General features: G+C 44.6%; 1 protein-coding gene across 4 annotated transcripts in view; it reads right to left on the bottom strand.

Annotated features, from left to right (window-relative positions):
• Positions 1-14,199, bottom strand: part of VDR (vitamin D receptor) — a 111,209-nt gene that overhangs the window by 42,715 nt on the left and 54,295 nt on the right. For all 4 annotated transcript variants that reach the window (XM_044994862.1, XM_044994866.1, XM_044994864.1 and 1 more), the window contains one exon: positions 12,642-12,798. In XM_044994862.1, the coding sequence (XP_044850797.1) occupies positions 12,642-12,798 (157 nt within the window). The remainder of the gene's footprint in view (positions 1-12,641; positions 12,799-14,199) is intronic.

Genomic DNA, 14,199 nt, shown 5'->3' with positions numbered 1-14,199 from the left:
TTTAAAAGCCTTTTTAAAAGCAAGCCTTCTTGCTCACAGCACACTAGGGTCTTGCATCTTTATTACAAAAGACACTAAATTACAGAGTCAGTGCAGTAGGGGCAGACGTCCTACCCACAGAAACACAACATATATAGAGCTTACAGAACCAGCCATTTCAAGGCCCACTTAAAACTATATCCCGGGCATACTGCCGAAAATTAAAAATAACCAAATCCCTCCCTGCGCTAATCTTGTCTGTGTGCACGCATAAACAGGCTCTGTATTCAACTAAAAGCAAAAGTACATGCCAGTGCATGCTGCACAGAGGTTTTGGGGCCCTTGGCAAAATCTGAAACTGAGGCCCTCCACCCTTCAAAAAACCACCATCACTCAGGGGAGTTGGGGAAGTGCTGGAGAGCGAGACTGCCCTGCAGCGGTGGCTCCTGTCCCATGAGGCTGGGGCCAGCTCCCCACTCTGGGAGTTACAACCTGTCACCAGGGATTGCTGCATCACTCAGGTCTGGCCCAGCTGTTCCTCCATCGTGACAGAGAAGCCACTAGGCCAAATCTGAGTGGCGCTGCAATCCTGTGCACCAGGTTGCAAATATCACTCCACTTAGGGACCCTGGGCAAACTGTCCCCCACAGGCAGCCCTGGTGCATGTTTCCAATGTAGAAATGATTGTCTCAGCAAAGCCCAGAATTCACCTGTTTTGACTATCGGTGAGAAATGGAAGATATTGCTTTTCATGCTCTCTAATCAACTACCTGCTGGATGCCTGAATTAAGAGCTCACACACTGCGCAGAAGTTCTAGACAGATCCATGTGGCTTCAGGAAGAAGAAATTGTCTGCATGCAACTAAACATGAAAATGAATCTTTGCGGCAGTTTTCAATATGCTCTATTGGAAACCCACCTGTGAGTGCCTGACACCCTGAAAATTAGGTCTACAATTTAAGACAAGTTTGAAAAGGCTGTTTTGTTTCAAAGCCGGGCTAGGATGCTTGATTCTAGTGGATACTTCAACTGGCACTTACGTGGGTGGATGCTTAGACTGTAAGCTCTTTAGGGCAGGAACTATCTTTCTGGGGTACATTTAGAGTGCCTACCACAATGGGGTCCTGTTCCATGACTGAGGCTCCTCCAAGGTGCTTCCACAATACAAGAAAGTAATATTTATTCCTGGGGGAACTCTGCGCCACTGCGCATGTGCAGAATTCATGTCCCCTGCAGATTTCTTTACTTCCCTGCAGAAAAATGACTTTCTGATGGGGAAACAAAGGGAAGACACGAGAAAGGTCACGCGCCTCTCCCCAGCAGTGCAGGTGTGTTGTTTCAGGTACCTCGTGCAAACGGGGGAGAGTTAAAATCACTGCGGGACAGGTCTGGGGACATTGGACAGTGGTGCCTACTCTGTGCCAGGCTCAGCTGCTAGTCCTGGCTGGGCGAGGACAGGACTTCTTCCCCTGCAAGAAGCAGCTAGTGCAGATCAGACCCACCTCCAGAAACCTCCTCTGGCTGCAGGAAGCTCCACAACCCCGCCCCTGCACTTCCTGCCCCCACTGCTCCTCAGCCATGGGGGGGGGAAAAGAGGTCACTGTACAGGAGTTGCACCCCCATCCACCCAACCCTAGTGCCTCCAGACCCCTCCCCCATTCAGAGCTCTCCCACTCCAAACCCCAACCCCGCTGAGCCTCATCTTCTGCATCTGAAGCCCCCTGCACCCAGAACCCCACCTCTGAGCCCCCCACAAACCCCAACCACCTTCACCTAGATCCCCTTGCAGAGTCCCATTGCCCCAGCACCCAGAACCCACGAATGAGCCCCTGGGCATATAGATTTCCCCCCCACACACACACCCCCAGACACCCCACTGAGCCACCTGCACCCAGATTGTCCCACACAGAACCCTCTCACCCCATACCTGGATCCCCCCCACACTAAGCCCCTCCACGCTTGGATCTGCCAGGCTGAGCCAGCTTGCCTGCCCACACCTGGTGCAGACGGGCAGGGCCCTGGGGCCTTTCTGGGGCAGGCCCAGCCCTTGCACTGTGTCTTGGTTGGGTGCGGCCTGATTGTTAAGCCCATGTCCCAGGAGTTGGGGGAGGGCGCTGTAGGTGATCTCCCACCTCTGTGCAGCTAATGGCCTGGCTCCCCACTGCCATGATAGAGCCTCCACATTTATTTATTGACATGCAAAATTTGCAGAATTTTAAAATATTGTATGCAGAATTTTTGGGGGGGGGGGCGCAGAATTCCCTCAGGAGTAAATATTAAAGTTGCCCGAGTACAGGTCTCCCAAATGAGGACATTAGAAGATTAAGTTGGTTCTCTTCTTCAGTGTTTGGACAAACCTACAGCACAATAGCATCCTGGTCCATGGCTGAGGCTCTGAGGTGCTATGATAATACAAATAAGAAGTTTATAGTGTATGCTTAGAGTTACTCTAGTTGGCAATTGGTCTATGGATATTTGTACTGGAATGTTTTCCGGGCAGAACATAAAGGAAGAGGCGATGTTAAAAAACATGATTCAGACTTTTCCCCCCTGCCAAGTAGCTTTTTGGCAGCATAGTTAATTAGAAACAAAAAAACCTTTTAATTAATTGGACAAAATGAACACGCATTGGCCTGTACCCACAAGAGATGGCCTACTACAGAAGGAGGTGTTGAGAGGGGATATTAGGAATTCACCCTCTCAGAGATTCTATTTATTTATATGTTGTTGTGGCTTATAGTCTTTTACTGAAAGGAAAAAAGAAAACCCCCTCTGACTTTCAAACAAACTTTCAGTTTTCCCCTCTCTCTGAATATTAATTAGTACAGTGACCTTTAATGACAAAACTACCCCCGCCCCCCGTCTAGCACATTTGTGAAACCTGTGAAATGCTCAAATTCCTGAAAGTTACCTTTGTCATAACCAAAAAAATCACAGTGTGCCAACTGGCGTATTTTGTTAGTCATGATCTAACCCCGGAATTGGGGACTATCTACACATAATGCCAGTGAGTCATTTCAGTCCTCAGCCTATGGTAAAAAGTTTCCCACTCCGCGTGTTAGCTGTAGGCATCAGCTCTGTGCTGCAGACATCAGCTCTGTGCTGCTTATCTAGGTATTTATACTGCACTAAGTGCCTAGCACAATGAAAGGAACAACTGCAATTTTAAACGAAAATTCTGTACGTTGAAATCACCCATGACGACCCATAATCCCAGCTAGCCCCAAATTTTCCAGGTGCTACAAAATTCCCAAATTTAGACCTAAAATTTCCAAAGTCAGTTCACTCATTCTGGTTGTCTTCCATTTTTGGGTGCCCAGTCTAAGCCGCAGTGGGCCTGATTTTCAGAGCCAAACACCCACAACACTGGTGAATGTCCATGGGAACTACGGGTAATTGGAATCCCCCTTAAAGAGTTCGGCCCAACGTGTCCCAAGTTTGGATACCCAACATTTGAAAGTAACCAGAACAAGTGCATGGTTTAGAATACCCACACCCCCATTACATACATGCACACCCAGATAAAACAGAATCAGCCTCAAAGGGACGCCCGTGTACTAACACCCCTGCCATTAGCTTCAGTCACTCAGGGAAGCTTGGAGGGCAGAAGACGACTGGTGTGCAGTGAAGGTCACCAAATCCTGGCTCTCGCGAACCAAAGATTTCGAAGGTCAAGGACCCCAGGCTAGGGTGACCAGATGTCCCGTTTTCAAAGGGAAAGTCCCGTTTTTTGGGACTTTCTTTTATAGGTGCCTATTACCCCCCACTCCCTGTCCCATTTTTTCACAGTTGCTATCTGGTCACCCTACCCCAGGCAGGGAAGATCCTGCTGCCAGCCCCCTCTTTAAACCATGCATGGTGTCAGCTTGTGTGCCTCAGATGACCACAACTGTAGCATCATCATCATATCATTTGACAGACCACTTGCAAGGGCCCAATCTTTACAGGTTTAAACCAAGCACCTTCACCTGGAAACCAGCTGGTAGGTTCTGCAGCTCTCCTTCCCACATGCAAAGCAGCGAGAACTGCTCTGTGGTGTGGGGATCAGAAATTTTAACTAAAAAGTGTTGTAACTGGCAATTATAATTATCCTTGTGTGTTTCAGTATTGCTAAATAAACCTTCAACACCTCTTACCACCAAGCTCAAAAGGAAGTCACACCTCTATGACAAGAGAACACGGAAATTAACAGGAGGGAAAGGCAGGCTCTAGGAACAGACAGGAAACGACACTGACAGCCTGGCACGGGGAGCTAAGAGAATGAACCATGAGAAAAGGAAAGTGCTTGGGTTAGCTCCATAGCTACTGCACCAATCTGTCACCTTTGTAACTGAGTCTCTTAGCTCAGCCATTAGCAGTCTGTGTCTAGACAGGAGGAAAATTGATGTCTTTTTATTACGGCTGTCGATTAATCGCAGTTAACTCAGGCGATTAACTCCAAAAAAATTAACTGCGATTAAAAAAATTGCACTTAATAGCACTGTTAAACAACAGAATACCAATTGAAACTTATTAAATATTTTCAGATTTTTTTCTACATTTTCAAATATATTGATTTCCATTACAACAGAATACAAAGTGTATAGTGCTGACTTTATATTATTTTTATTACAAATATTTGCACTGTAAAAATGATAGGCTTTTTTATCTATTTTTCAATTCACCTCATACAAGTACTGTAGTGCAATCTCTATCATGAAAATGTAACTTACAAATGTAGATTTTTTTGTGTTGCATATTTGCACTCAAAAACAAAACAATGTAAAACTTCAGAGCCTACAAGTCCTATTTCTTGTTCAGCCAATCGCTAAGACAAACAAGTTTGTTTACATTTACAGGAGATACTGCTGCCTGCTTCTTATTTACGTCACCTAAAAGTGAGAACAGGCGTTTGCATGGCACTTTTGTAGCCAGCGTTGCAAGGTATTTATATGCCAGATATGCTAAACATTCGTATGCCCCTTCATGCTTCAGCCACCATTCCGGAGGACATGCTTCCATGCTGATGATGTTCATTAAAAAAAATAAAGCATTAATTAAATTTGTGACTGAACTCCTTGAGGGAGAATTGTATGTCCCCTGCACTGTTTTACCCAGATTGTGTCCTATACTTCATGTTATAGCAGTCTCAGATGTTGTTTGATTTACGAACACTGTCACTGCAGATCTGACAAAATGCAAAGAAGGTACCAATGTGAGATTTCTAAAAATAGCTACAGCACTCAACCCAAGGTTTAAGAATCTGAACTGTCGTCCAACATCTGAGAGGGACGAGGTGTGGAGCATGCTTTCAGAAATCTTAACAGAGCAACACTCATTAGATGCGGAAACTACAGACCCCGAACCACCATAAAAGAAAATCAACCTTCTGCTGGTGGCATTTGACTCAGATGATGAAAATGAACATGCATCAGTCTGCTCTGCTCTGGATCATTATCAAGCAGAACCTGTTATCAGCATGGAAGCAGGTCCTCTAGGAATGGTGATTGAAGCATGAAGGGACGTATGAATCTTTAGCGCATCTGGCACGTAAATAACTTGCGATGCCGGTTACAACAGTGCCATGCGAACGTCTGTTCTCACTTTCAGGTGACATTGTAAACAAGAAGTGGGCGGAATTATCTCCTGCAAATGTAACCAGACTTGTTTGTCTGAGCAACTGGCTGAAGTAGGACTGAGTGGACATGTAGGCTCTAAAGTTTTACATGGTTTTATTTTTGAATGCAGGGTTTTTTTGGTACATTATTCAACATTTGTAAGTTCAACTTTCATGATAAAGAGATTGCACTACAGTACTTGTATTAGGTGAATTGAAAATACTATTTCTTTTGTTTACAGTGCAAATATTTGTAATCAAAAATATAAAGTGAGCATTGTACATTTTGTATTCTGGGTTGTAATGGAAATCAATATATTTGAAAATGTGGAAAACACCCAAAAATATTCAAATAAATGGTATTCTATTATTGTTTAAAAAAATTAATCGCACGATTAATCCCAGTGTTAATCGTTTGACAGCTCTACCGTTTACGTTTCTTTTCAATTCCTAGCTATTAAAGGAACTGCCATATGGACACTGGGGAAAAAAGGGGATGCAACCATCCCAGGAGACAAAATATGTTCTTCTCCCATGAAAACAAACCAGGTGGGGTTAATTGGTCCTCAGGAGATCCCTGGGACATAGAAAAGCACCCAGAAGAGCTGCAATCCCTACTCATGAGGTAGAGTGGGGCTCTATTCTAGCCAAGAGCAGTAACTGACTTTAGAGGTGACCGCACAGCTAAGAGAACAAGCATGTTTGTCCCCAGGCAAATACACGAGCAGCAGACACATGGCAAGGTTAAAGAGTTCCCAGGGATTTGCCCTGGGTGGCACCCACTGAAAGGCTCGTGTTAGCAGAGCTGTAGTTCTTTGGCAACCCTTTGGTCTGTACCCATATGTCTGAAGTGGAATAATTGCTGCAAACTCCACCCTGCACTTTTGCTTCAGGTTCCAGGGATTGGGTTAAAAATGCAACAGAGACAACTGCACCCTGCCCAGAAATGCATTTATCAAGGACCCAAACTGCATTCCTGCCAGGAAGAATTAGGACTGGCTTGTTCAGCCAGACCTTTGAACTGAGATAGAAAGAGGAAAAAGTCCGGAGGGGCAGTTTGTGCCTGTTTTTTTTTTTCTCTATATCCTGGTTTTGTCTGCAGCAGTCTCATTACATTCATGAAAAAAATAATGAACAATTTATGCAGGTGTTTCCCATGCACATACATACCTTGCCTGGGTGAAATGCTCAGGTCTGTGTTCTGCAGAAGGTCATAATGGTCCCTTCTGGCCTTGAAACCTATGAACCTACTTTACTGTTCTGTCATTTTTTTAGGGTGCATAAAAGCAGAGTACTATTTTTTTCTTAATAATCATTCAAATAGTGGCACAGTTATACAAGACCCTTTACAATGGCAGACATGCCAACTCGTGAATTAATCGTGAGAGACAGGATTTCTAAGTAAAATTATTAAACCTGACACATGATCGTGGGCTAGAACTCTCCAGAGTCAAGATTTCCCCCCGCCAGCCACAGATGGGAAAAAAAAAATCCTGACATTGGAGAGTTCTACCCCGTGATCATGAGTCAGGTTTAATAATTTTACTGTACTTAAAGATCACGGTCAGCCAGCCCCAAGGCTGACAGCGGCAGCCCTTCCTTGCAGGGCCTCCATAAGGATGGGCTCCCACTGTCAGCAGATGTGTGACCTGAGAGCACCTTAAAAGGCTCAGAAACTGGAGGAGAAATAAAGAGAACCCACTTTTCATTAAAAATCCTCATGATTTTGGGGTGTGTGTGTCTAACTCATGATTTGTCAATGGTGAAGGTTAGCAACAATGCAAATGTGCCAGAGTTAACAGACTCCCTGCTACACAGAAGTGTGAGCCAGGGGTAGGGGGTGTGTGTGCGGGGTGGGGGAAGGAAGGATAGTCTCTGTAGATGGAATCCTTTAAGAACAAATGGATCTTTAGAGGTTTTAGAAGGGGAGGAAAAACACTTGATGAGCATTACTGAAGAGCACCCAGCAAAGTTAAACTTGAGCTACCCAACATTTTCCAGAAATTGCAAAAAACTTTCAAAGTTATGGGAATTTTTTTTTAAAATTGTAAAAGCTTCCCACCATCTCTAAGTCAGGAGCGCGTGAGGGAGGGGAAGTAAGTCATCAGCAGAGAAGCTTGGGTACTGTATGGGGCAAAGGATGGGGTGCAAAACACGGGTGGAAGCAGGAATAGCATTGGACAGAACCTTGAGGGGAAGACACGGAGCATGAATTTGATGGGGAAGGGGAGAGGAAGCCAGTTACAGGATTTGGCACATGGGAGTCGCAAAGACAGGGTGGACGGAAAGTGATCTTGATGACTACCTTTTGGACAGATGGGAGTGGGAAGAGGATAGGTGCAGGAAAGGAGATTAAAAATAATTGGGATAAGTGATAAGGTAGGTACAGACCAAGATAGGGCCATAAGGATGAAGGAAAGAATGGCGGGCGGAGGGGAGAAATGAAATTACAGAACCAGGGCTGCCCGGGGGGGGGGGGGGGGGAAGAGGGGCAATTTGCCCCAGGCCCCGGGCCCTGCAGGGGCCCCCACGAGAGAGTTTTTTGGGGCCCCTGGAGCAGGGTCCTTCACTTGCTCCGGGGGGCCCCAGAAAACTCTCACGAGGCCCAGGCCCCCGGAGCTTCTTCCACTCCGGGTCTTCGGCGGTGGGGAGCCCCCCACCACCAAAGACCCCAGGCCCCCTGAATCCTCTGGGCAGCCCTGTACAGAACTTGAAAAAGGACAAGCCTTGGAGAGACAACTTGGATGACCGGTGATATTGTCAACGGTAAGTGATAGGGAAAGAGAGGAACGGGTTGGGTGAAGAGATTAGAGATAGACTCTGCACTTGGTTATGCTGGTGTCAATCCAGAATATCTCCACTTGTACAGTTTGTACTTCAGAGAAGTCACTCCAGATTTATTCTGTGTATGACAAATTTAGTTCAGTTTAAGAAATACTGAGCAGCCACTACTTAAAAGGCCAACTGATGCCTATCAATGTCACTAGTAAACTGCACAACAGTGTTACTTGAGATGTCAACTGGCCAAAGGTTATTTAGTGTCTGTTAGTACTATAGGCTAAGTATACATTTCAGTACCTCTGTATGGACTAATACATCACCTCATAAATATGTAGGAATTAGAGGTAGTCCTAGGCCCTGCTGGTTTCAAACATTCATAACTTCAGAACTATGGTGCAGATGCATCTCATGTTTGCCTTGAGTTTTAGGATTTACACATGTGCCAAGAAAGCCAGCTTTCAAGTCAGGAAAACAGTTTAGAAGAACACATGCCCTTCACTATGCTCTCTTGCGGGTGCAGTGCAGTCTTCTAAATGCACCTCAAGGCTTGACCCTGAAAACTGCTCACAAAGGACATGCACAAGTGCCAGGGACCAAACAAGTGAGTGAGTGAGATCTGGCTGTGGAATGAGCTTCTAGAGAAGGCTGGATTAATGCAGAGCCCAGCCACCTTCAGGAAAAATTGCAAAGCCTCTTTGGTAAAGTTTTGCTACCACAGCCAGAATGACATTCACAGTGGCTGTCACTGCCACTGCCCTCCTTCCAAAATGAAGGATCTACCCCCATGCAAAAGTCTCTCTAACCTCACAATGGAAAAGGAGCCAGAAACGCCATGCAGTCCACTGGAAATTCCACCACCACCATTTGTTTTATGTGCAAGGCACTCACATGCTACCCTGAAGGGCAGCAGTACAAGCTATTCTGTTACACACAATCCCTGGCCGCCTCCATCTAGTATGCGGTAACTCTTGCACTCCTCTCCAGTGAGCACTCAGCTGGCAGGTAGCTATATAGCACAGAGCCAGTTTGGACTCCCTGGCCACTGCCGCACCTTTTAGCAGCTGCTTGACTGCTATTTCTCCATAAGAGGCAGGTGCAGGACCCAGCACCGGTGGATAGTGAACAAGCTTCTCATGTTGGCTGGGGGAGGCAGGTCAGAGTGGGACTGGCTCTGCCCTGGAGTCTTGAACTAGTTTTCCCCACTCTCCCCCCCCCCCCCTCAGATTTCACCATAACTACTTCCTTCACACCCAGCGTAGCCAGTCCTGGTGATGTAAGACACCTCAGGACAGGACCTTAAGTGTTAAAATCAACAGGTCTAAAATGCAGAGGAACAAGGTATGTTTCAGGATAAGTCAACACACACACACACACACGATCAATAAAGTGAGCAAATTTTTGCACTGAAGGTCAACATGCCAACATGAAAAACAGGAGAGTGGTAGGGTTTAGGGCTATATAAAGGGCAGGAAGCAAGAGATTGTCACCTGTGGAAGTCTTTTATAGTGATGAGCTTTTACTTTGGGTGGAATGGCCCTGGGAAACTTGAATCATAAATATGCAGTTTAAAAAAATTCAATACATTTAGGGGGGGAAAAATAATCAAACCCTCTGTAAACCAGGATCAAAGCAGACCATCCTGGGGGCGGAGAAGAGGAAAGGTACAAAAACCGACCATGGTTAACATTATTTCAGGAAAAGGGAGCTTTAAAAAAGGAAGAGAAGAAGTCAAGAAAGCAAGTCCTTAAGTTAAAGATACAAATGTTAAAGTCTTTATAAGGGCCCATGGAGACTGCTTACGAATAACCGAGCAGCAGGTGTAGGCATAGTGTTTGTACTGCTTTAACTGTATTAGTTTAGAAAACAGATATAGCTAACAGATCAATCCCCTAGAGTGGATGCAGTTAAACCAGTATAAAAAGGTGTTTATATAGCCTATCTGCAAGCTTTTATATCTTAATACCAGTATAACTGAGACACACAAGGGGGTTGTGCAGCTTTAATTATATCAGCGTTAAAAAACAAAACAAAAATCACCCTCCTGACCAAAATAGTTTAATCTGTACAAAAAAAGAGTGTATGTAGGCCAAGCCACAATACCAGAGTGTCAGAAGGTGTGCATACCCTCTAAACAAAAAGGGAAGCACTCATGGATAAGAAACAAAGGGAGAAGGAAAACTGGCCATTTATTCCCTTCTCTGTGTCACCATGACAAAATTCTTGGTATGCATCATCCAGACTGCATGTGCCAGACTGATGACGCTAAACATGTGCGTGGAAGTGTGCACCTGAAAGGAGAGTTACTCATTTAGCCACCGTAATTGAGGAAATGTTGTTGTTCTAGTTAGCCAAGCTGCAGTATAACCCAACTGGAAAACAAATCAGCCAGGCTGTGGTATGCAAAACATCTAGTCCAGTAATTCCTGTGACTACTTGGCTCCTATAGCAACAGAAATTAAGGTTTTTAAAATCTCAGCACAAATTGTAGTTATGAAGTTGACCACCCCAACTTGGTTTACTTTAATTCTACAATGCAGCTAATTCTACCATCTCCTGCTACTATCCTCTAATTACAATGCTAAATGCTTAAGTGAGTTTTGCCCTAATTAGTCACATAGTAGCTATTATCTTATTTAAATTACACCAGCTCTTAGTCATTATATAGTTTGTACTAAACAGAAGATGTTCCCATGCAAATCCTCTAGTGTTGTCAGTACAGAAATATTCGGTAAGATAGATACAACTGCTTCATTACAGATAATTGCTGGGCGAGGGGGATAATTGGCATACAGAAGTTCCTATTGTCTGGAACCCTCCAAGTTCACTCAGAGCTGCCCCTGTAGCTCCCAGAGGAAAATTTGCCCTTAACAAAGGGGCAGTGCAAAGCTTATGCATCATTTAAATCCCTATGCCCTAAGTGAATGCCAAGGAGGAGAGTTTGCTCCCTGGTGGAACCTTCTAATGGGTGTTCTCCAGTTATAGAAGGGGCTTATTATATGTGTGTGACTATGTATAGAGGTAGGAATCGGCACTGAAATCGGGGGGGGGGAGGAGCCAATATGAACAGGAGAGGGACAACAGGAGTGAAAGGAAATGTACCAATGCAAGGGAAACTTAGTGGGCCTGATTCTCATTTACACCATTTTGGCAATGTAACAGGCCTCAAAATGGGTCTAAATATAGGTTATGCCTACTCTAAAGCCCCTTGACACTGCCAGAGCTGTGCAAAGAGAATCTGGGCAGCAAGTTTTTAAAAGGTTTTATACAGAGTTCAATATCTATGTGAATGTTATATTATGTAGACTAGGGGTCCCCAACACGGTGCCCGCGAGCGCCATGGCGCCCACCGGGGCATCTAAGTGCGCCCGCGTACTGGCCGGTGGACGAGCATCCACCGAAATGCTGCCGAGAAGCAGTGTCACCCAGAGGCATCGCTGCCAAAATGCCAGCGACGCCTCTGGATAACGCTGCTTGTCGGCAGCAACGCCTATTGACGTTACCACTTATCGGCAGCATTTCGGCAGATGCTCGTCCGCCGCCACGGTCCTCCGTGGCTCGTCGTCTGGCACCCACCAGACGAAAAAGGTTGGGGACCACTGATGTAGACAAACTACTGCATAGATATTTCCATTAGAGAGAAGTCTCAAGGGCTCCATAGAGCGACAATACCTTTGTGTGTGTTTGTGTTTTTCTTTTTAAAACTGCAGCTATTGTGTAGGTTTAGCAAGTGGCAGGTAAGTTTCCCCAGGTCTTGGTGTAGGGTGCGAGAGGCATTTGCCTTTACAGTTCTCTCGCTCGTACAACTCCCTATGCTCATATAATACAAGGTCCCCTACACATGTATACAGACTGTTAGCCAGTAGCATTTTACTATATAGAACACCTACTGCATGGGGATGGAGGCATAGCTGGACTTTTCAGCAATTGTATTCGTCATAGCCTCCCGCATCAGCACAAATGTTTAGATTAGTGCACACATCAGACAAAGTTCTCTCAAATGTATATCACTAGGCTGACCAGAGAGCAAATGCGAAAAATCGGGATGGGGGTAATAGGAGCCTGTATAAGAAAAAGACCCAAGAATCGGGATTGTCCCTATAAAATCGGGACATCTGGTCACCCTATAGATGATGATCAATTTTGCAGAGATGCTGGTATTTCTAACTAGGAGCCAAAAAGCAGAGTTGCCTCCCCTTTGCTCAATTTTCCTAACTAGTCAGAGTTCGTTATTTCAAAAATGAAGGCTGGTTTCTAATTAGTTTTCACTCTCAAAAACATCACTTACCTAAAAAATCCTTTGCAGCCTTCACACGTCATGGCATTGAAATGAAAGCCAGTAGCTTTGTCTCCACAGACACCACAGATACGTGGAACGTTCCGATCAAATTCATTGGCTGGGTCAGGAAGAAGTGATCCTGCTGCCATCGACTCCATCTCTGAGACTGAGAAAAAGCAAGGTTATAGAGATCTCTTCATTACAGAGACTCGTTAAGCAAATTGAAGATGGAGGCACTGGGTTTCTGCTGACTCACTGGCAAAAGTACTTGTGTTGCCTCTGTATAGTACAAGGAACATATTGAGGAATGTGATGGAATCAAAAAATGAACACATGCAAATTTTGCTCATCTACCCAGCAATTACATTGCTAATCTCCACCCCACCCACCCTCCCAATTTGACCACATGCACCTTGAAGCAGTCTTTTTTATTAAGATCTGGGGAATGTATGTGCATGGCTATATCCCAATCTGAAGTCAGGATCTTTTGTCCCTACCCTTTCAGAAAGAGTTGTGCATTAAGATTTCATCATTTATACCAACTGGAAAACACGAAGCTCATCAGAAACAAGTAAAATTTCCCTTCTGCAGAAAAAGGAAGTGACCCAAGTAGATCGTGCCACTTTTACAAGGAGATGAGTAAAATTGCAAACACAAGTCACACACTGCCAGTCAAGTGAGCAGGGTTGTTGTTTTTTTAATGTCTTGGTTCTTAAATAATGGGGTTTTTTTTATTTGTATGTTTGGTTGGTAGTTTGTTTTTAAAGAGGGATGAAGAGGAAAGAGTTGGTGCTTCACAAAAAGCAATTTAGAAACTGCACATACTATATTATGTTGTCTGTGGCAGCGAACACTAGAATTAAGCGTATATGTAGATGCCTATTATAACCTCATTATTACAACGTAACAGCATGCTCATAACTGTGTCTAAAGTTTTCCACGTAGACAACTGAAGATCCTTTTTCTGAAATTTGATAACTCAAAAATAGCTAAAAGTTTGAACTTCCAGCCTTGCTGGATAACAGTCTTTGGGCTAATACCGGGGGGGGGGGGGGGGATAAAACTATATGCAACTGAACGTTTTTTCTTGACACACACAGTTAACATATCTGCTAAGTTTGGACTTTTTATAGAGAGCACCAATTAGACAAAAATCACTGCCTGTCAGTTACATAGATGTGGTTTTGAGCTGCTTTTTGATTGTGGAGTTCATCTCTTTGTATACTTTCAAACTGTGGAACCAGTCAATGAAATCAGCAGAGACACCGACAGTTTAGTCTTCTGCTCTCCTCTACCCTGACCCAACATCCAAGCTTGACAACCACAGGAAGATTATATGGTTGCAAGTTACTGAACTGAGGTTTTAATGTTAAAAACCTGTCAAGAATCAGAATATGCAAGTGTTATTGTTACTCTGCAAATGTTAATTCCCACATTGCACCAGATTTTCAGAAGTGCTCGGCACCCAGAAGCTCTAATTGTTTTCCAGGGGAGCAAACAGCATTTGGCTGGGAGGTGAGAATTTATCAGAATCTGATTACTTATTCAGGTACCTAAAGTGGGAGCT

Source organism: Mauremys mutica, chromosome 20 (genome assembly GCF_020497125.1).
Source record: "Mauremys mutica isolate MM-2020 ecotype Southern chromosome 20, ASM2049712v1, whole genome shotgun sequence".
NCBI lineage: Eukaryota > Metazoa > Chordata > Testudines > Geoemydidae > Mauremys > Mauremys mutica.
Note: the sequence above shows the minus strand (reverse complement) of the source record. Positions and strands in the feature narration are given on the sequence as shown.